The sequence below is a fragment of the Schistocerca serialis genome, chromosome 9, assembly GCF_023864345.2.
Source record: "Schistocerca serialis cubense isolate TAMUIC-IGC-003099 chromosome 9, iqSchSeri2.2, whole genome shotgun sequence".
NCBI classification, from domain to species: Eukaryota; Metazoa; Arthropoda; class Insecta; order Orthoptera; family Acrididae; genus Schistocerca; species Schistocerca serialis.
In genome coordinates, this window is record NC_064646.1 from 273,737,204 (window position 1) to 273,764,306 (window position 27,103).

The window sequence follows — 27,103 nt, forward strand, 5'->3', positions numbered from 1 at the left end:
ACATGTTTTAAAAATGGACAGACAGAAGTTGAAGATGACCCTCATTCAGGACACCCTCCAACATCTACCAATGATACTCATGTCAGGAATGTCAATGAAATTGTGTATGCCAATCAAAGACTGGCTGTCTGAGAGATTGCAGAAGAATGTAACATTTCAGGGCCAGGACCTTGCAATCTGTGAAGAGCTTTTGGATCATGCAAATGAGAATGAGATGTGAATCTATGGTTATGATGTTACAACCAAGGTTCAGTCTTCACAATGGGTTGGAAATTGGAAAAGGTTCCACAAGACCAAAAAAAGTTTGTCAGGTCAGGTCATATGTCAAAGCCATTCTGATTTTTTTTTTTTTTTTTTTTTTTTTTAAGGATTTGTGGAAATTGCCTGAAATGTGGCAAGACAATTCCTGGCTCTTGCATCACAGTAACACACCTGCACATTCATACCTGTTGGTGCTTGACTATTGCACAAAAAACGAAATCACTGTGCTGGCTCATCCTCCTTACTCCCCAGACCTGACCCCTGAAGACTTTTTTTATTTCCAAAGTTGAAAAGCCTGTTGAAAGGACAAAGATTTGCAGTGATAGACAAGACAAAAGAAAATTCGCAGACAGCACTTCATGTGGTCCAGCAAGAGGCATACAAAGACTGTTTCCGGAAGTGGAAATGGTTTTGGGAGCAATGTATCAGTTCTGGAGGAGAGTGTTTTGAAGGAGAGCATACACAATAAGTAAATGGTTAGCATAGAAAAATTTTGTGGATGAAGTTATGGAATTTTTTGAACAAATACTTTACAATATCAGCATACAGTTTTGTTTTACATGTTATTATTTGTAACTGACTGTTTTTTTTGTATTGTGTGCATGAAAACCTTCATTTATGTGCCAGTTCTCTAAATTTTGTCCTTTGGGCAAATTAATTCCAGTATGTATTTAGAAGGAAGTGGTAAAATGTTGTGCTTTCTACAGAGTGGTCTGCAATGGTCAAGCTTTCCTTAAAAGAATATTTGCCTTATGGATTGTTTCTGGATTTTAAATGTTGTTTGAGATTCACTGCCATTGCCCAGCTCTGAATTGACTGAATGGGGTTCTTACTGCTATTATACAGGTGGCCTGCATTTTGTCACAGTATAACTTCAATAGTTAGGAAAGTAACTACAATTAAAACTCCCTAAGACATATGAGTATCTTGACTCTAGATGATAACCCCCTTTTCTTTTAACAAACCAATTCTTATTTATTTTTTCCATAGTTCTTCTTTCAGCTTTCCCTGCTTTTTACAAATTTTGTTTCAATAAAATAATGTAACTAACTGCAAATTCCCAAAAGCAATACTGAACACATTTTTATGCTACAACAACAAACTTAAGAAATAAATAGTAAGTACTGAAGACAAGTTCTGACATGTTTTGAGAGTATTTATAGCTTACTTTCTCATAAATTATGGTCTTTTAATTACAATAGTTCCACAACTAGAATACAAATCTTAGCAAAATTGTATATTTTCATAAACAGGAAAATAATAGATATTAAACACTAATAATGTATTTTTAAAATAATTTAATTTCTGGATTAGAAATATCTGACCATGAAAATGTTGAATGTCAGTAACTTTTGAGTGAATAAGTTTTCTGACAAACTAAGATGTTTGCATAATAGAAGACAATGAGAACTTTCTAATAAGGTCTGTTCAAGTTAATTCAAATATATGAAATGTATTCAGAGTTGTGAACATGACCAACCATCAGTTGTATAAGGGAATGATGCCAATGAAAATTAGTGTCAGACTGGGATTTCAACCCATGTTTCCCACTTCACGCAAGCAATCACCTTAACTGCTTTGGCTGCCTGTGCATGACTCATGACCAGACTCAAACTTCCATATGTCATCGTTTCTGCACCACAACCTTACTTCTACACACATTACGTAATTCCCACACAGGGGAGAACATTTTAGTTGAAAGTCACTGCCTAGTATTGGCGGATAAATATGATACTGCAGTGCCTGAGTTGTTAAGAAAGATTCAGTGTTCCTTTGGATATGCATGCATGTCTGAAGGAGCATTGCACCATTCTTCTTAACAGCACAAGCACTGCAATATTGTATTAATTCAAATAGTCATTAGTCATACAGAAATGTTATGCACCATCTTGGTTACAGTATCTGTTTTTAATTATTTTTAAACAAAAATGTTGTTATTGAAATTAATTACATAATGACAATCTGCAAAGTGTTAACTAAGAACTGAATAATAAAGTCCTGCCTAATACATAAAATAAAGAGAATGCAAACACTCGCCTAAAGATGACAGGTATGTGGCACGTAGAAACATATGGAAGTACACTGTTTCCTACTGCATCACCTTACCTTTTCCCTTCTGTCCCCACGTTTCTTTCCCTGTACAGACCATGTACTGCCTTCTCCTACAACTTCCCCAAACCCCCTCCCCCTCAGTGCATGCATATGCTCCCTCTCCCCCCCACTCCCCATCCCTTTTCCACCACTCTCCCTTTCTCTTTCACTTGCTATCCCCCCCCCCCCCCCCCCCCCCCCCCGTCCTCCCTTCATGTTCTTTCCCTTCCTTTCTCCTCCCCCCTCTCCTCACACTCTATCTCTTGTCTGCTCTACTCTCTGATCGCCTTTCATTTCGTCGTGCAGGCGCTGATACATCTGTCAAAAGACCTGCCTCATACAATCCTGCTACTCCTTTCTCACTTTGTGCATCCTTGTCTATCCCTTGCCCGCCTTCATCTACTGAGGCAACTGCCCTCGATAATCGACAATGAACAGCCAGTCTCAACATGCCTACAAGTGTGAGCATTTGGATATCCCTGTTGTTGTGTGAATGAATGTGAATGTGTGTACTTTTTCTAGAGAGAGAGAGAGAGAGAGAGAGAGAGAGAGAGAGAGAGAGAGAGAGCAAGAGCACAAGAGCAAGAATATGGAAGCTAGTGTAAATACTGCATTCTGTTGATTGTTTCTATGCACCACACATCAGTCAATTATAGGTGATTGCCTTTATTTTACATATTATTCCATTTAGAAATTTCCATTGTTCTTACACAAAGTTCTGCCTAACTGTTTAAATAAAACTCAAAATTTTTCATTTCTACGTGTTCTCAATTGCATGCCTGACTGGATGTATAAAAGAAAACATGGTTACTAATTAAATGAATATCTTCTATTTTTGCTTTTAATTGTTATCCATATACCAAAAGAAATTATAGGATGATGAACCCTGTTTTTGGAAAAGATTGTACTTACTAATATGTGATACAGTAACCAAAATAAATTTGCACATTAATTAATGTAGAAGGACCATAAATCCTGGTTTTGGCAGGACAGTCCCGGTTTTCACATTAATGTTTCTGAAAAACAAGTTTCCTAGAAGTAGAATATTATAGAAATAAATATTTTCACTGCATTTGGTTTATATTGTCATATGCCTAAAGGAAGAGTAAGAGGTATGTTGAAAAGAAAAGCAGGTAGTACCTACCTTGTAGGTTATGAATTAAGGAACAATTTTGGATGTAGTTAGTGATGTTGATGTCTTTGGCCCAAAATGGTGTCAGTAATTATAAGTCAAACAGCATCAATGAGCCACTTTGACCAACACCATTCTGCTACACTTGGTATGGAGACATCACTGTATTCCTGCAATTCTTCTGTTGCAGTTCCCCATACTGTTGTGTGAATACAAGGATTTAAATTTAAGACCAGTGTGATTTTCAACTAGGTTTTTGAATTCAACAGATTTGTTGACGACTTCTCCTTTATGCCGAAAGAAATAGGCTTGACACCATCTGCTGTAATCATCTACAAAGATCACAAAAGTTCTCTCATTGGCCCTTATACATCAGAGACAATTCCAGCGAGATCAGCTCACTGAATTTCAGACCTGTCGCATTCGTTTATGAGCATTTTGATGATACCTAACTGGTTCAAGTACCCTAATCGAGCATGCAGGGTTTGCATATGAGTTCTCATAACTTTCAATTTGGCAAGGTCATGCACGTTTGGGCAATTTTCTTGTAAATAAAACAAGTTACCAGCTCTGTCTGCAATCATTTTGATTTCACCATTACAATCTTGTATGATTACATGAGATTTTTCAAATGTCACTGTGTGGCTATTGTCCACAACCTTTGCCACTGAAATGAGATTGGGTCTGACTTTTGGCACATCTAAAATATTTTTCAGCATTTTGGAGTTGGTGCCACTGGCTGTTGTTGTGATGTATTTGTCATCCTTAGTGGTTACTTATATAGCATTGTCGTCTGCAAGCAATACACTATATTGCATTTCTGTCATGTGTGTGAACACTATTGGATCATTCAACATGTGTGATGTTATGACATGTGGACACCTGAACATGTACTGGCCACAAAATGTATCCACATATCACCCCAACCATGCTATCAGTTATATTGAATAGGCCGATATTTAATGTCAACTCTTCTGAATAATTATTCTCTATATTTCAAACAATGGAAACTCCAGGTAGGGATATCAACAATGTAGGAAAAGACAGATTTCTACTTACCATAAAGAAGACACGTCAAATTGCAGGCAGGCACGATTAAAATGCACTCATATGTAGCCTTCAACCACAGCATTCATCAGTAAAGAAAGACACACACACACACACACACACACACACACACACACACACACACACACACACACACACACACACAAAAGAAAAAAAAAATCAAGCACACCTCACACAGTCCGGCCCGAGATGCTGGAGTTGGTGGTCGTGTGTGCACGAGGTGTGTGTGTGTGTGTACTACATGTGAATGTCTTTTAATTGTACCTGTCTGCAGCTTGTCGTGTCTTCTTTACAGTAAGTAGCAATCTATCTCTATATTTTGCTTGTTCATATTTTCAAAAAGCACAAACGAGCACTAATAGCTTGTACTCCCTTATAAAGATTCATGTTGGAAATATAAATTTCAAGCTACTTTTCATATTTGGATATACTGTAGTTAGTATCTGTTGTCAAAACAACCAGAGATGCTTGCAAGTATTACTAAACAATAAAGTGCCCAACAGTGTAAGCACAATTCTGAGTCACGTAATGCATCTGTCAAAATATTTCACCTTTCACTATTAAACTTTCAATAAACTTTAAAAACTGTCAATAATTCTCATATTAACTTCAACTATCCCCACTGTTTAAAAAATACTCATTCACATTCATGAGAACAAGTTAATCACATCATTATGCAAAAAAAACCTGAGCAGTCATATGATTTTCCAATGTGTCTTGATTGCATATTGTATAACCCTTTACCTACCCTTTTAGGTGATTAGGATCTTGATTCAGTTTTGATAACCAGATTCAAGCAAACACACTTCCAAAACAAAAATGTTCACCAGCAGCTTTTTTTTCTTTTCACTATAATTTTCCTCTCCACTGGTTTTCTGATAATTCTTCACAATCACACATAGTATGGTATTCATTTCCATCCAGTGTCTGACTTCAATGGAATACAGACATGAACTGAACAAAATTACAGTAGTAACAAGTTCTTTTTCGTATTGACAATGTTATAATTTATTCTATGTCGAATCTGCTGGCCCAGTGACTTCATCCTCTGACATGGCACGGTTGTCAGCTCGGCGCGTACAGTGACCAACATCCAGAGTTGCCATTACCATGCTGCTGCAAGTCCACCATCATTGTTTCAGTGTCCTCAAATGCATAGAACATAAGAACACAAAAACACTACACACAGTACATCTTTTACATAATTTTAACTTATTACGTGTATGAATATTAACCACGAAACTCACTGACTACATGCCACTTCATATATTGCAGTATTCTTACTGAAAGATCATACTTGTAAAAGTGTTCTTGAAGAAAGGCAGTGCTGATCAGCAAAAAATGTGCAATATTCACTCAAGAATATCAGCACATACCCACCCCCCCACCCCCTAACACCTTCTAGTGGTTTGATATATGATTGCATCATAATTCAGTTTTCACTAATACACAAAGAGTGATTTAGCATCATCATTATTGTACATTTTCGGTGTAGTGCTATATTGTACACGTAAACAAATTAACGCTTGGCATGGTGGCTGATGGAAGCGACTGCAAAGGCATTTCCCATTTACAGCTGCTCCCATCAGCCAGCACACCAAGTGTCAACTTTGTTTGCATGATTAATACATTCAATAGCCTTTCTGTGTCCAACAATTCCATCTTTCCAGTATTAATTCAAACGTCCCCTTACTATATTAACAATTGTAATTTGCTACCCTTAAATAAAGAGTGCATTAAGTTTCTACATATAAGTTGTGTACCATTATTTATGAATCTTTTTTTAAATTTTTTGTAGGCATCTAATTGCCTTTGTCTAACCAGTTTATCAGTACAGACAGTTTCATGTGTTTGAGTTTTTAAGTTTACAGTCACTGCAATATCTTATCAGTTAATAATCTTATATTTTCTTTCTTTAGTTGAGATCAGTGCTTCATTTCTCAAGTGATGCAACAGTGAAGCATTTGTAATTACTCACAATATCTAACCTTCTAAGGCTGTATTGATTACAAAATAATCTCACCTATACTTTGATCCATAAAAATCCTGTTATTTTCTTATTGTATTATTATCTCTAGGCATACTAAATAGCATCTATCATCTTCCAGAAAATTTTATAGTATGGTAACTTGTATACCAGACTACTAAAGGCTATGAATTCTAGATTGTTCCGGTTCTCTTTCATGATTGATAGTACTTATATTAACCCTTGTTATATTCCTTTTAAAACTAAGATACTGTTGCTATATCACTATTTTACTATACTGTGACCTGAAGTAGCATACTCAGCAGTAGGCATCCCTGTATCATTATCCAATGAAAAGGAGAGTAGCATGCAAAACAATTATTCTTACTCACTGAGATGAAGCTCCTCCCACAATACTTTTGTCCTAAGGTTTGGCCACTCATGCCTATAAATCCTCTCATCCCTAACTATCCTTCCATTTATTTATATATTAAAATAATAATCCTCATTGTTCACACCTTTCATAAGTAAACTAAATCTTCTGAGACTAATTTCATTATCCCTACTGATCGCTACTTGTCCCTGGACATTTATCATACTTTGGATATGCCTTACTGTATATGCTTTCTTTCAGCACTGTTTAGTGAATCTATAAATATAGTAATATATAAAACAAAGATGAGGTGACTTACCGAACGAAAGCGCTGGCAGGTCGATAGACACACAAACAAACACAAACATACACACAAAATTCAAGCTTTCGCAACAAACTGTTGCCTCATCAGGAAAGAGGGAAGGAGAGGGGAAGACAAAAGGAAGCGGGTTTTAAGGGAGAGGGTAAGGAGTCATTCCAGTCCCGGGAGCGGAAAGACTTACCTTAGGGGGAAAAAAGGACAGGTATACACTCGCACACACGCACATATCCATCCACACATCTAATTGTCTTTGTCTAACCAGTTTATCAGTACAGACAGTTTCATGTGTTTGAGTTTTTAAGTTTACAGTCACTGCAATATCTTATCAGCTAATAATGTATGTGTGGTATGTGTGGATGGATATGTGCGTGTGTGCGAGTGTATACCTGTCATTTTTTTCCCCCTAAGGTAAGTCTTTCCGCTCCCGGGACTGGAATGACTCCTTACCCTCTCCCTTAAAACCCACTTCCTTTCGTCTTCCCCTCTCCTTCCCTCTTTCCTGATGAGGCAACAGTTTGTTGTGAAAGCTTGAATTTTGTGTGTATGTTTGTGTTTGTTTTTGTGTCTATCGACCTGCCAGCACTTTCGTTCGGTAAGTCACCTCATCTTTGTTTTATATATAATTTTTCCCACGTGGAATGTTTCCCTCTATTATATTGATATAAATATAGTAACTCCTTCATATTCATTATCCTTTAAGTCAGAACCTCTTATTTTATACCCCAACGCTCATCAGAATATAAATTGCTATTTGGAATTTCTTATACCCAAGGAGTTTAAATTATTTGGTGGAATTGTGATCTGGATTACTTTGTATACCTTTTCCTGAACATTCTTCACATCTGGGGTTAAGTTAGTCCTTCCTTTAAGGAATTTTAGTAAGCAGTTTTACACAGAGTGGTCTATTACATCTTGTGTCCTTAACTTTTCCCCAGCTTCTAATATATTTTTCTCTTTTTTTTTTTTTTTTTGAAGTGAAATACTTTATACTCCGGTCTACCTCCTTGCTCTCTTTTGACAGTGAGAAGTGTCAAGTTGTTAGTATCTTCCAGTGTGTTTAACCAATTTACATTGTATTTTCTGACATGCTCTATTTTGTACAAGCCTTTAATCTTTCTTATCTTAGGATCTCTAAGTTTCAATGTTTTCGGGTTTGTCAATTACTTTCCATGGAACATTGATTCTTTAAAAAAAATTACTGATTTTCCTCTTGAGTTTTGAACTACATCCCTGAGCTATTTTAACATTTACTTTATGTCTCTTTAACCAACTTTTCGCCTTGAAATAAGGTTTTGTCTAAATTGTTTTTTTGCTTTTGGTGTCCTCGGGACCATAATAACTTAGCTAATGATGGTTCCCCTATAATCTTTTGGCCCAGGATTTCAAAAGGTAATAAACCTGTGTGAAGGTGTGGTAGTTCATTCAGTAAGGTTTCGAATTCACCAATCATTTGGGACCACTTGCTGTGTTCTTTGTTAAGTATATTCTACAAAGGCATCTGATTTATTTCATAATTCTCACTGCTGGATTACTGGATGGGTGGTACACCAGACCATTCACGTGTTTTACATTATAATTATCCAAGAATTTTTTACATAATTGTCCACAGAACTGATTACTATTACCAGGTAATAACCTTTTCGGTACCTGATACTTAACGGAGTAATCATTCTTAAGACATTAAATTATTTCTTTAGCTGTAGCCAACTTTAAAAGAAATACTTCTACAAATTTTGACCAGCAGTCTAACACTACAAAAATATAAGACATGCCACCTTTTCCATTCATTAATGGACCGTAAAAGTCAATGCCAGTGAGATCCCACATTCCTTTAGGTATTAGCAGGTAAAGTGTAAATTTATATGGAGTACTTGTATCTTTAGCTTTCTGACATATTTTGCAGTGCCTGATGTTGCATCTAACAACCCTGCCCATACCATGTTCATAGTAGAATTTATTAATATGTTGCAGACACTTTTTTATACCAAACTGAGAGTATCTTTCATGTACGTAAGTAACTAGATCATCTAGTGCATGCATGGGGACACAAATTCGCCACCTCTTCTCCTCAATTTGGCTGCACCAATACGATGTCCTCTTGAACAGCGATCAGTGGTCTTTCTTTTCTTTAGCTATACCATCCTTTTCCAATAGATCTTGCATCCTGTTAGATACTTGTCTTTGTTCTGTTCCCCCATAATAGTATCAGCTGACTTCTTTTCATACCACTTTGCACTCTGTGATTTAAAAAAATAAATATATATTTCTTAACCTCTCTCTTCTAACATAGGTAAGCTTTCTGATTCCATGGGTAACCTAGAGATAGCATCTGTAACAATATTCTCACTTCCCTTACATATCTTATTTCAAAATCAGATTCCTCTGAAAAGAAAATCCAGCACATTAATCTTGGATGTAATGACTTGCTTTTCATTAGGAATGTGAATGCATGATGGTTTGTATAAATTTTGGTCTTTCTACCTGATAATAGATATCTAAATCTTTTAAAACAGCCTTCACTCTCCTTTCTTAATTTATTAACTGATTCATCTATATGACCTACAACTTGGTTGAGTTTATTATCTACATAATTTTTAATCTATTCAATACCGACATCGCATTCTTGTCTGACAGTAATCTTAAAATTAGGAAACTCTTCAGTTGTTTGATTTATTTGGGTCTGCATATTATCCTTTTCCTTCCTAGAATCACTAATATGTTTCTCTAGTTGTCTGTTCACAGACACTGTCTTGGTTCCCAAATTTATGATTCCTGTCATTACTTCCTAAAGCTCATTCTTAAACACTTCTTTCATTCCATCAGTCGTAGCATTCTCCAGTGCACAACTACAATCAAAGTGTTTTTAATCGTATCATCCATAGTGCCACTTTTAATGGCCGTTGCATCCCTACGGGCAGCACTATGATGGGTCAAAGCATTCTTAATTTTATCATCTATGGCATTACTCTGGGCTGTCAAAGCATTCTCTATGGCACTTTTAATCTTAACATCCATGGTAAACAAAGATTCCTTGATAGTGCTTGCCCGTTCAGTCATAGATCCCCATGTGTCAACCATTTCTTATTGCATTAATTAAGTGCTGATTATGAATTCCCTTCTCTTTGAATAATTACAATAAATATTAGGGGTTAACTGTTTAGTTATATCCTGACTTTACATTTATTCTATGTATTTAATTTAATTACTTAAACAGTTAACTCTTTAGCTTGTCATCTAGAAGTTATAAACTGCCTAACACTCAAACTGAGATCACCAATGCAAAACACTATTAGTTATTGTTCACTAAACTCACAGAGTTTCTTTCACTTAATCATGTTGGATATCGTTGCGGTGATACACTCTGTCAAAGGCAGCAGACCAGCAATGGCTGCGCGTCATATCAGTGTGCTGGCAGGCTGCTACACATTCCCAGATGTATCAGCTATAATTAATACCAGTTTCTCTGCAGACAACTCTATGATGCTGCTAGGCTGTTGGTCAGGTGGCTCATAGGCACCTATGCTCACCATCACCAGAACCTGTAAGAAACTAACCCCATTTTTTCTTTATCCCCAGGGCCTCTTCTTCTTTTCTTGTGTTTTTGTCTTCTTACTTGGTCTTTGTCTTCTTTCTTGCCCCTTCTTTCTTCTCTGTCATCATATTTTCTTCTTAATTTCAATTGTAAGGTTTGTTCGAGAGTTAATTTTGTTTTCACTTTATTTTTGTGCCCATATTTTCTTCATTTCTAGTCCTCTCTGGCCATACTGCTACCACATACCATTATCAATAATCCAATATTCTTTCGGCCAGGTCCTACGATCTCGGTCACCACTTATGACACACAGACATCTCGACACATACTGGCCATAGAAATTTATCCACATATCAGGCTGACTATGTTATCAATTATATTGAATGGGCCAATATTTAATGTTGTCTCTTCTGAAGAAGTATTCTCTATATTTTGCAGGTTTGTATTTTCAAAAGGGCAAATGAGAACTATTAGCTTTTACTCTCTTGTAATGATTAGTGATGGAAATATCAATTTCAAGCTACTTTTCATATTCGGATATATTGTGGTTAGTTTCTGATGTCAAGACAACCAGAGATGCTTGTGTGCAGTAGCATTAAGCATATATCTGATTTGCATACTGTACCAGTAAAAATATTTCTCTTTTCACTATTAAACATTCAATAAACTTTAAAAACTGTCAAGAATTTTCAGATTAACTTAAGCTCTTCCCACCGTTTTTTTTTTTTTTTTTTTTTTTTTTTTAATTTAAAAAAAAATAAAAAAAACCTCACTCTCAATCATGAGAACAAATTAATCACAACTTTAAGAAAAAGAAAGGAAAAAAAATACATAGCAGTTGTCTGATTTTCCAGTGTTTTTGGTTGCATATTGTTTAACCCTTTATCTCTCCTATTTAGCTGATTCAGTTTTGATAACCAATTTCAAGCAAGCACTTTTCCAAAATAAAAATCTTCAACAGCAGGTTTTTTCTCTTCACAATAATTATCTTCTCCATTGCTTTATTGATGGTTTATTCTCAATCAAACATAGAATGGTATACATTTCTATTCAGTGACTGCCTTCAATGGAATACAGACATGAACTGAACACAATTACAATAGTAACGAGTTCTTTTTCATATTAACAATGTTATAATTTATTCTGAGTCGAATCTTCTGGCCCAGCTATTTCACCCTTTGGCGTGGCAGCTCAGCACGTACAGCAACCAACTTTCAAAACTGCTTACCATGCTGCTGCGAGTCCACTGTCATTGTTTCATCATTCTCGAATACACGGAACATCAGCACACAAAAAACACTACACACAGTACATCTTTTACATAATTTTAACCTATTATATTTATGAATATTAATCAAGAAACTCATTAACTAAATGCTACATCAGATACTATAGTATTCTTATCACAAGATCATACATCGAACAGTGTTCATGAAGGAAGGCAGTGTTGATCAACAAAAAATGTGTGATATTCCCTCAAAAATATCAGCACAATGTGCAACCACTGTCTATGCACCAAATGATGTTGAAGCCACAAAGCTTCAGAGGAGGCTCACTCATAGAGAAACAGCAATGAGCTTCATCGACATTATTTAAGCTGGAACACTTAGTTTCTTCTTGCTCTGATTTGTTGCTGTCCCTCACATCACTTTTTGACTTGTTCACAAAACATTACACTACTTTAATAACTACAGTGGCACTCACACTTTCACTGTCTTTCTGAATCCTAGCATTGTGTTCTTCGAAGATTTTTACTTTCAGCATTTCGACATCTGGTAGATTGTCATGGCATTCAGTAGAAAATCTGAAACTGTCATAACTATTTGGAAGACTGTAGAGCAGCATTATTAACTATAGGTCACCATTTATGTTGACATCCACTGCTTGTAACTTGTTCACAGCATCAAAGAATTTAGAAACATGTTGTGCCACACCATTAATAGGTTGCATTTTGTGAAGTGTGAGGCATTTGAGCAGTGTTGCTTTGTAGATTAGTCCTCTGGATGCATAGATTGATTAAGGTTTAAGCCATACATAATGTGAGGTAGTGCAGTTCTGCACTTGCTTCAACACAGTGGCATTGCTTTTTTGTCTGCCACTAGCCACTAGCCATACTTTGCATGTAACTTCTGCAGCGGAGAACACTTCACATGTGTTAGCTGCTACTGATTGCAGTAAGTCTCCAGATACATAGCCTCAAGTGTTGGATGTGACGAGTAGCACTTCAACTTGCATTCTCCATGTGTTGCAGTTATCATGTGTTAGTGTTTCTAATCAAACTCTGTGTGCAGTAGTCATATGTGCCATATTTATCATGTAAACAAACTTGTTAATTTCCACACTTTTAAGTTTATGAGTTTGAGTTTCCTTATAATAAAAAAATTTAGATTTTTCTGATTGCCTAAGCTGTTGGGATGTAGTTTGATAAGGTAGGTATGACACTTAATCACAGGACAATTTTATTCATAACTCACGGCATGGAGAATAACACAGAATTAAGAAGGACAACGGAAGGTTTACCAGAAGACAGATAAATTGACTTGAAAACATGTGCATAGCATTGTCTATAGACACAAAAGACATTACATGGTAGTAAAATTTGAATCTCAACAAGAAGTAATATTGGTAGTAATGGAATGTGAATTGGTAAAGTTTCTATGTCAAAAAACATATTGTGGAAGTCAGGACTTGAATATTCTTGTGGCATCTCCTTCAGTGCATTGAGGATATTTACAGTTACATGTCAGATAACATCCTTACTGATGATGTTTAAAGCAAGCAACAGAAATATTTTTAAGCAAATTGTGACATTCACATTCATGGCTGAAGGCAAATAATAATAATAATAATAATAATAATAATACATTTCATTAAGGATTAATGAATATGACAAAATTATAAAACAGGGATTCAGCTTTTAGAAATTTAACGTTTTCAAGACTAAGCCTCCCCCTCTCATCCATCTGCAACTGCTGAGTTCTGTCAATCATCTAACATTACCAAGTTTTAAACTAACAAATGTGAGTGGCATTTCCTTCGCAATCACATTTTGTGCAACAAAGTGCTAAACAAATGAAAATGGTACAAAATTTATTCAGAAATGATCAATATGTTTCATCTCATTTTCTCTAGGAATGAATTGAGATTATAAAATGCTTTTGTGTTGCCAGCCAAGAGGTCTCATTTAAATGCCCAACATTTTGATTTTCACAAAAATTGAAAAACTGAGAAACACATCTGTTGAAATGTCAGACCTTTGATGAGCTCATCTAGCTGGAAATATGAAAACCTTATGTTTATTAATAAGTGGACACATTTATTCTGCAATCAGATACAGCCAAACAGCTGTTTAGACACGGCCAAGTGCTGTAGAAATTGTGTTTGTTTGGATGTTTCCATTATTGTCTGAACTGTTGAATGTAGTTTATTTCTGTGTAATTCCTTTTTTCACATGAAAATCCTAGAATATGGCATTAGGGTTACACAAGATTTCAATTCATGTGACCAGTATATATTTCCACTGGGGCTTACCATATATGAACTGAGTGTAAGAAAGAAGAAAATATTTGGAAAGTTTGTTGTTCATAACAATACATCATTAGGAAGGATTTCTTACATGAATTGTCTAGTGTTTCCTGAACATTGCAAATTACACTGTTTAATGAGACTGGAAAACTTTTAACTGCTGCTACTTAGTCAAAGAAGAAATAGTTTTGTATGTCAGTAGCTTTCTATCTACAGACAAGTTTTATTTCTGGAATCAATTTACTAGTGTTTTGGTTGTGTATCAGCCTATCTGTGACCACAGTACTGACAGCTTTAACATGCCAATTTTTAAGCTTTGTGCTGTAACAAACCAAACTGCAATAGTTCATGGTACCACCATTCGTAAAAGCTCATATAGTTGGGACCAATACGTGAGGCATAAAGACTACAGTGTCCACCAGTGGAGACGTTGAGTCACAGACAGCCTCAGTGAAAAACACTGCAAAACATTTTTGTCAAAAGCTTAAAAATCCTTCTTTCAACCTAGGAAACACACACATTCTCACAAGCGCACCACCCACACATATGACCACTGTCTCCTGGCACTTGTCCCTGCTATAGTGTCTGTCGGAAGTGTGTTTCTCTTTGAGTAATTCCAGTAGACAAAAACCTCTACTCACTCCCCATGTACTGTAAATACTTGGCATTCATCATGCTTTTTGCACTTGAAACTGTGTCTGTTTTGCCTCCAATTTTTTAAGTACAAGCCATAAAATTTTGAGAATATTTTATAATGTGTTTGTTAACAGGTGGAGGATTTGCAATGGCAGCTGGCACTAAGGCATCTGGACTAAATCAGTTACTTGGTGAAACATTGGTTGCACTTGAAGTTCTCCCACGAGAAGTGATTCTCATTATAGTTTGCACAGCCACAACTTTTCTCACAGAAGTCTCATCAAATACTGCAATTGCTAATATTGTTACACCTGTACTTGCAGAAATGGTGAGTAAGAAAAACCTTTTTACAGTTTTTAAATATGATTAAATATTGATTGTTTGTGCTTCTTAGATTCACATAATTCTGTACTCTCTCAGTACTGACAAGAGATCAATTCTGCTTCAACGCACCCTTGAGGCTGTGTAGTAGAACCTGCCAAACTTTCTCTAGGCTTCTACATCACTGTGTTGCACATCATATAGCGTTCTCCCTATTCTGTCCTAGCTTTGCTATCATTGCCCCTGATCTGTTTCCCAGGATTCTTACTTCTGATTTTTTATTTTTTTTAGTTAGTGTCTTAGCTTTTCTTTATTTTTTAATCACTGTTGTTATATGGGGGGGGGGAGACAGTAAATGGCTTTTCTAGAATTCAAGTTGTGGCGATACTGTTGGTTGAATAGAGGGAGAGTGGGCATGGTTTATAGTGACCAACGGGAAGTTTGTATTCAATTGTTCAGTTGCGATAATTCAGCGGACACATGAGGAGTGCTCATTTTGTGTTGAAGTGGATTTCTCGAATTCCCACTTGATCATTGCAGTGCAGCACGCTTTTCATTTGCAATTTGCTGTATCCCTCACGGATGTGTTCCTGAATGCAATCAATTTTAAATTTTGTAAATGCATTCAGAACAGCAGGTGATGTTTCATCTGTATGAATAGAACCTGAGAGAAGCGTTACAATACCACAAAATGTCAAACGAGTTAGAATGGCAACACTGCAATCTCCAAAACACTCAACTAGGAAACATGCACTTGTTCTTGGCATTTCAAGATGTTCTGGAGAGAACCTTGAATCTTCATAACGAACTGAATAGTCACCTGTATAAAATGTGCCTGGTCCAGCTACTGTCAGTATGGGATTATGTAACATGAAGAACATCTTGTGAAGACATTCTTACAACCATATCCCGTGACACAAATGTGTTCTTCCCTGATGAGGCATATTTTCACCTCAGTGGGTGTGTAAACAAACAGAATGTGCAGTACTGAAGCAGCACAAACCCAAGACAAATTCACCAGAGACCCCTCCACTCAGACCACTTCACTGTGTGATGCACTATATCATGAATAGGCATCATTGGCCATTACTTTTTCCAGGAAAATCATCATGCTCTAACTGTGAATTTGTATCATTACTTAACCATACTGCAACAGTTCTTCCAGCCAGCTTTGAAGGCAATGCAATTACAGCATACCTGTTTTCAACAAGACAGTGCCACTGCACACACGGCTGGCATAACCATGAATTTTTTTAGGCAAATGTTTCCTGGACGGCTTATCTCTCAGATGGGGGATCTCAACTGGCCCACATGATCAGTGGACTTAGCCCCATGTGATTTTTTTCTTTGGATTACCTGAAATCAAAGGTGTTTTACAACCTTCCCAACACCCTGGAAGACCTACAGAACAGTATTGAGGCTGAAACTGCAAGAATAGCTGAAGACATGTTTGAAAGAATGCATGATTACTTCAGAAAAAGACTGCAGCAGTGTGTGGATTGTGAAGGTAGTCATCTGACAGATATACTGTTCAAATAAACCATGTAGTTAGAAACATCCATTATTGTCCAATATGATAAAAATAAAAATGTAATTTTCTAAGTGTTCATTATTTTTTTTTAATTTCATTCCCAAATCAGCAATTTACTGTGCTACACCCTGTATGACATTATCTTCTGGGACAGTGCTGCTATTTAATGCAAAATTACGCAAAAACAATACTGAGTTAAGAAGATAACAGCATATCTTGTGGAGGCCTCCTGACAGAGTATGGCACTCTTACACTTATTTCCCAGAACATAAATTCCTAAACAACATTAAATGAATTTTTCACTTTACAGAACATGACAACAATATTAAACTTTCCTGATGTTCTGCAAAATATGTGTTCCCTATTTAACATGAGTTCTTAATATTATTTTTTGCATGGGATATTTAGATTAGAGTAACTGCTGATAAGTATTAGCTGCACAATAAGTAGCAATATTCAATAAAACAAGCTTCTGTTAACATATATTTAGATAACTGTTTTTCTCTGCTAAACATTTGTAAATTTTACCCTGAGATGGAATAACGGTAACATGTAGTAGTGACACAGATCAGTATAATTTCACACCAGGCTACTGTTGCCAGTCAGAGAGTTATCTCACTGTGGCAGCCCCTGTCACTGGTGAAGTATCTGCATATTAATTTTGTCACATAGATGTTAAACTGGTAATAGAGGTGAAAAACAAGATGTTTCATACAAGTCTAAAATCAGTAGCCTAATTTATTTATTTATTCATTAATTCATTTCAAAGCAGCAGCTTTCCTGTTAATTTTAATTCATTAAATTTAAGGTGGATAAATTTGTATATTTTATAGAAGTTGTCTTTCTCTCTCTCCCGTTTTTTTTTTTAGATCTATAACTTATCCATCCCCCACCTATCGCCGTCCTGCATGAACCGTGGACCTTGCCATTGGTGTGGAGGCTTGCATGCCCCAGCAATACAGACAGCCATACCATTGGTGCAACCACAACGGAGGAGTATCTGTTGAGAGGGCAGACAAACGTGTGGTTCCTGAAGAGGGCAGCAGCATTTTCTGTAGTTGCAGGGACAACAATCTGGATGATTGACTGATCTGGCCTTGTAACATTAACCAAAACAGTCTTGCTGTGCTGGTACTGTGAATGGCTGAAAGCAATGGGAAACTACAGCCGTAATTTTTTTTCCCCGAGGGCATGCAGCTTTACCGTATGGTTAAATGATGATAACGTCCTCTTGGATAAAATATTCTGGAGGTAAAATAGTTTCCCATTCAGATCTTTGGGTGGGGACTACTCATGAGGACATCATTATCAGGAGAAAGAAAACTGGCATTCTATGGATCGGAGTGTGAAATGTCAGATCCCTTAATCGGGTAGGTAGGTTAGACAGGTTTAAAAGGGAAATGGGTAGGTTAAAGTTAAATATAGTAGGAAGTAGTGGAGTTTGGTGGCAGGAGGAACAAGACTTTTGGTCAGGTGATTACAGGGTTATAAATACAAAATCACATAAGAGTAATCCAGGAGTAGGTTTAGTAATGAATAAAAAAATAGGGGTGCGGGTAAATTACTATGAACAGCATAGTGAACGCATTATTACAGCCAAGATAGGCTCGAAGCCCACACCTACCACATTAGTACAAGTTTATATGCCAACTAGTTCTGCAGATGAGAAAGAGATCGAAAAAGTGTATGATGAGATAAAAGAAATTATTCGGATAGTGAAGGAGACAAATATTTAAAAGTCATGGTGCACTGGAATTCGATAGTAGGAAAAAGAAGAGAGGGAAAAGTAGAGGTGAATGTGTAATAGGGGTAAGGAATGAAAGAGGAAGCTGCCTGGTAGAATTTTGGACAGAGAATGACTTAATCATAGCTAATACTTGGTTTAAGAGTCATGAAAGGAGGTTGTATACGTGGAAGAGGCCTGGAGACAAAGGAAGGTTTCAGATAGATTCTGTAACAGTAGGGCAGAGATTAAGGAACCAGGTTTTTAATTGTAAGACATTTCCAGGGGCAGATGTAGACTCTGACCACAATCTATTGGTTATGAACTGTAGATTAAAACTGAAGAAACTGCAAAAAGGTGGGAATTTAAGGAGATGCAACCTGGATAAACTGAAAGAAACAGAAGTTGTAGAGAGTTTCAGAGAGAGTGTGAAGGAATGATTGACAAGAACAGGGAAAGAAATACAGTAGAAAAAGAATGGGTAGCTTTGAGAGATGAAGTAGTGAAGGTAGCAAGCATCACATTGGTAAAAAGATGAGGGCTGGAAGAAATCCTTGGATAACAGAGGAGATACTGAATTTAATTGATGAAAGGAGAAAATATAAAAATGCAGTAAATGAAGCAGGCAAAAAGCAATACAAACGTCTCAAAAATGAGATCAACAGGAAGTGCAAAGTGGCTAAGCAGGGATGGCTAGAGCACAAATGTAAGGATGTAGAAGCAAATATCACTAGGGGTAAGATAGATACTGCCTACAGGAAAATTAAAGAGACCTTTGGATAAAAGAGAACCACTTGTATTAACATCAAGAGCTCAGATGGAAACCCAGTTCTAAGTAAAGAAGGAAACGTAGGAAGGTGGAAGGAGAATATATAGAGGGTCTATACAAAAGCGATGTACTTGAGGGCAATATTATGGGAATGGGAGAGGACGTAGCTGAAGATGAAGTGGGAGATATAATACTGTGTGAAGAATTTGACAGAGCACTGAAAGACCCCAGAAGTAGACAACATTCCATAATAAATACTGATAGCCTTGGGAGAACCAGCCCTGACAAAACCCTACCATCTCGTGAGCAAAATGTATGAGACAGGTAAAATACCAGCAGACTTCAAGAAGAATATAATAATTGCAATCCCAAAGAAAGCAGTTGTTGACAGGTGTGAAAATTACTGAACTATCAGTTTAATAAGTCACGGTTGCAAAATACTGACACAAATTCTTTACAGATGAATGGAAAACTGGTAGAAGCTGACCTTGGGGAAGATCAGTTTGGATTCTGTAGAAATATTGGAACACGTGAGGCAATACTGACCTTATGATTTATCTTAGAAGATAGATTAAGGAAAGACAGACCTATGTCTCTAGCATTTGTAGACTTAGAGAAAGATTTTGACAATGTTGACTGGAATGCTCTCTTTCAAATTGTGAAGGTGGCAGAGGTCAAATAAAGGGATCAAAGGGCTACTTATAGTTTGTACAGAAACCAGATGGCAGTTATAAGAGTCGAGGAACGTGAAAGGGAAGCAGTGGTTGGGAAGGGAGTGAGACAGGGTTGTAACTATCCCTGGTGTTATTCAATCTGTATATTGAGCAAGCAGTAAAGGAAACAAAAGAAAAATTTGTAGTAGGAATTAAAATTCATGGAGAAGAAATAAAAACTTTGAGGTTTGCTGATGACATTGTAATTCTGTCAGAGACAGCAAAGGACCTGGAAGAGCAGTTGAATGGAATGGACAGTGTCTTGAAAGGAGAGGAGGATGAGAGATGAATGTCAACAGAAGCAAAAAGAGGATAATGGAATGTAGTCTAATTAAATCAGGTGATGCTGAGGGAATTAGATTAGGAAATGAGACACTTAAAAGAGCAAATGAGTTTTACCATTTGGAAAGCAAAATAGCTGATGATGGTGGAAGTAGAGAGGATATAAAATGTAGATTGGCAATGGCAAGGAAAGCGTTTCTGAAGAAGAGAAATTTGTTAACATCTAGGATAGATTTAAGTGTTGAGAAATCTTTTCTGAAAGTATTAGTATGGAGTGTAGCCACATATGGAAGGGAAACATGGATGATAAATAGTTTAGACAAGAAGAGAATAGAAGCTTTAGAAGTGTGATGCTATAGAAGAATGCTGAAGATTAAATGGGTAGATCACATAACTAATGAGGAGGTACTAAATAGAATTTGGGAGAAGAGGAATTTGTGGCACAACTTGACTAGAAGAAGGAATTGGTTGGTAGGACATGTTCTGAGGCATCAAGGTATCACCAGTTTAGTATTGGAGGGCAGCTTGGAGGGTAAAAATCATAGAGGGAGACCAAGAGATGAATACAGTAAACAGATTCAAAGCGATGTAGTGTGCAGTAGTTACTTGGAGATGAAGAAGCTTGCACAGGATAGAGTAGCATGGAGAGCTACATCAAACCACTCTCTGGACTGAAGACCACAACAACAACAACAATAACTTAACATCATTCCACATCTCTGAAGGTTTTCTGCCATGATGGAGATGACAAATGATTGATTAACTCATTCATGCACATTCCTTCTTTTTTTTCTCTCAGGGTAGCTTTTTTCACATAAAATGTCCCCAAAAGCAGTCGGTATGTTACATTCATTCCTCTTTTCCAGGCTAAGGCAATGGAGATCCATCCCCTCTATTTTATGATGCCAGCTGTACTGTGTTGTTCATTCGCCTTCATGTTGCCTGTTGCCACTCCACCTAATGCCATTGTGATGGCAGCATCAAACATGAGGTCATCCGATATGGTAAGTATGGGACTGTTGTTTCTCAATACTTCAGCCATTTATAGAGTACAAGTCAATTACACATAAGATATTTTTAATATTTCCGTATTTTGTAAAAGTGAAAGATAATAAGATGTTTAAATTCATTATAAAATCCACCACTTTAAGTATCTCATATACATTCTCTCATAAAATTTCAGTATCTCTAATTATTTATATAATTTTTTATCTACTGCCTTTATTTCAACACTCATAAAATCATGTTCATTTCTTCTCTCTCCATTCATCATTATCCCAGTGTTTACACTGCTTGCATTAATTTAAATTCCATTCTCGCACAATTTCTGTTGAGGTCCACATCTTTTCAAGAGCTGATATGTTCTCTTTAGTTTTGATATAGTTTACTAATAATATCTGAGAACTGCCCATGAAATAAAGATTTTTCCAGAGCTTGTAACGCATTTGTTTCCTTTATTGTCAGCATCATGCACCACAATTTAGAGCTCAATTGCAGTTATGTTGTGTTCAGAAAGTGAATTAAGAAGCTAATGTTCTGATTCGTATCCTGCACATTGAAGGTGAAATAGTTGCTGATTTTCATGACCAACTTATTTTTTGTTTATAACAGAAATGCCATGAATACTCAGAATATGTTAAAACAATATCAGGAATTTTAAGAGGGAAGAAAGTATACCAATGATATTATGAGGAGCATTCAAAAGAAAGGGTACCGAATAACATAGTGGGTATAAATGAAGTCTTTATTCAGAAGTAACCACCAGAGGCCTGAGTCTAACTATCCCAATTTCTCACAAGCCGGAGGAACTCACGGGGTGACATGTCCAGGCTGTAGGGTGGGTGCTCAAGCTGTTCCCACTTGAACTTGGCTGTTACACTCTATGTGGCTCTACACTGATGTTGATGCACATTTATCGTGGAGCAGCATTACCGCCTCCATGAATAGCCCAATCCATTAGCTGTTAATGGACATATGACAGGTGACAGTCAGGTTGGTATCCCACTGTTGTCCAGTGCATCTCCAGACTCATCTTCAGCCTGGAATCTCAGTGAATGAAGTAGAATTGTTGTCAGTGATGAGTCCCGATGACTGTCAAAGATGTGTCTGAAGATGCTTCGGATGGTGGTGGAGTACCAACCTGATTGTCAGCCACCATATGGCTCGACAACAAGGGTGCCATTTCTTTTCATAGCAGGACTCCCTTGGCTGTCATCTGCAGACCCTTACATCAAATCCTACCTTAGCCAGCAAGGTCACAGGATGTCTCCCCAGTGGGAACGCATTTGGAGCATTATGAGCAAGGCCCTCCAATCATATCAGGATTTTGATAATCTAACATGCCAGTGGTCTTGCGGTAGCATACTCGCTTCCCGCACACAGGGTCCCGGGTTCGATTCCCAGTGGGGTCAGTGATTTTCCCTACCTTGAGATGATGAGTGTTGTTGTGTTGTCTTCATCATCATCATTCATCCCCATTACGGTCGGAGGAAGGCAATGGCAAACCACCTCCGCTACGACCTTGCCTAGTCGGCGGTGTGAGTTTCCCACATTGTTCCCTACGCTCCTCGGAGTATGGGACCTCATCATCATCATCAACATGCCAGTTGGAGAGAATTTGATATGATATCCCTAAGAAGGACACCCAGCAACTCTATCAATCTATGCCAAACTGTGTAACTGCCTGCATAAGGGCTAGAGGTGGATCAATACATTATGGACATGCTCAATTTGTGAAGCTCTTTCCCTTGAATAGATCATCCAGTTTTTCTGAAATTGTAAGCATTTGACTGTCTGTACATGTGCATCACATATACTGATTTATGTTCCATTTGGATAATTCCTTTGTAGTGTGTGTGTGTGTGTGTGTGTGTGTGTGTGTGTATTTTACAGTGTATATCACGAATTCAGTTATGTTGTCCATTACAGTATGCTGATGCAAAGATATCATTTATTACGTGTTTTCTCCAAAACAGGTTCTAAACCTCTCTCCCTTTACCCTTCCCACAGAATATAAAATAAATTTAAACTCGTATAGATACTATGTAATCAGTTTTCAGTATCTTGATATAATGTTCTTATTTTCATGATCTTGCCATAAAACTGTATCATTTCATATATCCTACTGCTCTACACACTGTCTGGGTGGACTTCTAAGTATCAGTCAACTCTTCATAAAGAACCTTTGTCCAATGTGAACTTTAATGCTGTGTTTATGCAGAGCATTGTACATAGCAAATCTCTCTTATATCGAAGAGCTTTCTTTAAGTTGAGCCCCTGGTCCATTACAAATGTGGATGCTTAATTCCACAACAGTTATAGCTATCTCCAGAATTTTGTAATGTAAGGATATATTCACTTAAGTTTGTAATGTCTGGGAACTTTCCTGTGAGCAGCATCTACAATAATATTGGATCTTGCTGCAAGACAGAATATCTTGTGATAATAATCAATAAAAATATTGCACATCATAGCACACTCATTTGGGTTGATGGCTTCCTTTGCTTTAGGCATTAATTCAGGTCTCACTTCATTGGTTGTATGATATATATGTTCAGACACAATTCTTGGATGCGACAAGGTGTCTTGTACACTCATTGTGCTGTATTGGACACCAGTGCCAGTAGCTCTTCACCACGGACAATATTGAAGTGACAAATCCAACCCACTCTCTCAGAATCATGAACAGTTGATCCCTGAATTAATCACCTTTAAGTGAAAACAATTACATCACAATGCTCCTGGTTCGATACAGTGTATCTGTAATAATAAGAATATTAAATATTTTTACCAAATGAGAAAGTTGATAAATTCATGCACACTTATGGTGCAGTCATGATTCTGTATTTGTGATAGTAAGATAATGAGTGTTTGTTTGTGCTTGTTAAATGGGTTGAATTAAAAAAGCTTCATTTCAAGGTCATCACTTTTTCAGTCTATTTGCCCCAGTCACCTAGCCTTCCTCGTATTTCTTCTGGTAGTCTTTGACATGGATGTAAATAATTCCCTACGTAACAACATATCTGTAGTAAGGTGAAGGGTATTGTGTCTCAGTTAATACCGTCTAGTTTTGTTGTTAATAAGGTTTGGTCTTTGGTGCACCATGACTGTTGTCAGAGAATGGTATTACAAAACTCATTTCCTTGATTTAAGAGTTTCTGCTACCATCTCCAAGTTTTTGTGAACATAGAGGGCACATTTTCTCAAATGTTCCATCTTTCCTTTATATAATTATAAATTTATACTGAAACTTTTGGGCTCTTTTACTCTCAACACACTTCTCTTGTTAAATGAGTCATTAGAAAATCTAGGCAGCTTGGCTCTCATAGTCTTTAGTGTGTTAGAACTTCCTGGAAATCCAAGTATATCATTTGGAGTTTGTGTTCTTGTATTATTTGGGTTCATTTTGGATTTTGATCACATGTAAGGAAATTTAGCAATTACTCGAAGAGCTCACTGAGAAAGGGAGGAGGGAGGGTTCTTTTATTTGATTTTTAATGAGACATTATCCAACAGGACAAAGTTAATTTTTTCACAGAATCTAGTTCATTAACTGTGAATTTAAGAGACAGTATAGCTACTCCAAGACTAAATTATTCAATCTGACAATGAATTAACATTCACAGATGCAAGAAAAATGTCAAGCATCAGTGGAGGTCATGAATTTACTTTCTTTTTCCGATCAAGCACTAGCACATATGTCCATATTTATCAGTTCTATATCTATGTGAGCAGAATGAATTATTTGACAAATGTAAGGAGGACTCCCTAAATGCTACTGTATTTACACAAATTAAGATTTAACATTTTGGATGCATTGTTTTCATTATATTTGCAAAAAGAAATTTTCTGATAATTATATATAAGTCTAAACTTGTCAGGTATTCTCTTAATATTTGTATGCTTTTTCAGATGAAGGCTGGTCTGGGTATGAACGTTATCTGCATCATACTAGTATCAATACTATTTCCAACATTTGGTTCAGCTGTCTATGGCTTGGATACATTCCCTGATTGGGCAAGAGGAACAAATATAACAACAAGCGTGTAGCAGTTTGAAGACTGTTGCAATCTTGCTGTATCATCAGACTGAGCCATGAATGCATTTGTCTGAAACTAATCAGGAAAAATTATGTTCCTCAAAAGAATTCTTTTTTGTTTGCTGCAGCTGCAAATGTTCTTGCAAAAAGGAAACCAGATAATTTGTGATCAGGTATTATTGTACTAAAAGTACAATCCTCTGTGCAGCTAACATAATCAGTATTTATTCAGTCTATTTATTGAAACCAAATATCTGGACAGAGTAACTTTGTGCTAGTACATACCATAGGTGACATATGACTAGAATGCAGAAAGGCAGTTAAGCACAGTATGTACGATTAGCTGATAATGTGTTTAAAAGTGTGTACCAGTGGTGTCAGCAACTGTGATGTACTTTATAAACAATGAACATTGGACTATCACCAGATTCTTGTTGTGAAACAAAGAAATACTGAATGAAGTTCAAGTCCAAATCCATATGCAGTTGGGAGTGGAATAAGATGCATAGTTTAAAAATAACCAACAGCAATTAACCAAAGTATGACTAATTGCTCAAAATGACTGCTATGTTAACAACAGCAGGAAGATTTCAGAAGATACACAGTACTTGTGAATGCCATGAAATATTTGAGAACAATGTCCTGATACTTTTAAAGTAAAATATTAGTTCCTTACTTTTTCTTACTGCAAAACTGCCAAGGATTTCATAACATGCTACTCTGTATCACAACATATTACATCACCAACCTTCACTCAGATGTAGCAATGCAAGTTTTAATTGTGATAAGTACATTTCCATTAAACATATATTTTTTGTTTCATTCAAATTTCATTACATAAAAACACAAACATTATCCATTATGTTACAATGAGATTAAAGTGTTTCAAGATAGCTCAAGTGAAATAGATATATATGGAGTGAAGCAAGAAAACAGAGAATTGCTATTGTACAAAAAAGGAAAACGAGTATGTTGTTAAAATTATTTGTTTAAATGAAAATTGCATTATGACATGAGTACAAAGGAAGTTAAAAAAAGGTATTCCATATTTTGAGAAGTGGTAGTATGGGGAAAAAAATGAGGACACATACCTCTGCTGTTTTTCATGGCTGCAGAAAACATTTGTTAATGCTTTTACTGTCAACAATATACACATTTCTGGGTAACTGCAGCACTTACATGAAATCAATTTGTGTTTTGATAAGTCTCTGAAAAACTTTTACATTAATTTTATCTTTGGACTTGCCAGCATAATGGGGGGGGGGGGGGGAGAAGGGGGGTTGTTTTGGGGAAGGAGACCAGACAGCGAGGTCATCAGTCTCATCGGATTAGGGAAGGACGGGGAAGGAAGTCGGCCATGCCCTTTGAAAGGAACCATCCCGGCATTTGCCCGGAAGGATTTAGGGAAATCACGGAAAACCTAAATCAGGACGGCTGGACACGGGATTGAACCATCGTCCTCCCCCAGCAGAATGGAAGGTAGTTTCTAATAACAAATGTTTTGCAGTAGAAGATGTGTTTCACAGCAGCAAAGATGAAGAAGTACCCATAGCTCTTGAGGTATGCATTTTAGAGCATATGTTTACTGGATATTTTTGTCTTGTTTTTGTTCATACTACCACATCTCAGAAAATGGAATTTTGTTAAGATCCTGTATATATACTAAGTATGTTTAAAATTATGTTGTCCATTTACTTCAAAGCAAAACCTCAGACTGTAAGTGGAGTGCCTCATGCTGCCACTGTCAACTCTGAAGCTAAATACACACTGCAATTTGTAATAAAGTTTCCTTCTGAAAATCGTTTGTCATTACTTGGTTA

The 27,103-nt window shown here is 36.6% G+C and overlaps 1 protein-coding gene across 1 annotated transcript in view; it reads left to right on the forward strand.

The window, feature by feature from the left end:
- LOC126418846 (protein I'm not dead yet-like) overlaps nt 1-26,547 on the forward strand; it is a 262,743-nt gene extending 236,196 nt beyond the window's left edge. The window contains exons 11-13 of the mRNA XM_050085833.1: nt 15,041-15,234; nt 21,112-21,249; nt 25,157-26,547. Coding sequence (XP_049941790.1) covers nt 15,041-15,234; nt 21,112-21,249; nt 25,157-25,294 — 470 coding nt within the window. The 3' untranslated portion in view covers nt 25,295-26,547. The remainder of the gene's footprint in view (nt 1-15,040; nt 15,235-21,111; nt 21,250-25,156) is intronic.
- Nucleotides 26,548-27,103: the final 556 nt, after the last annotated feature.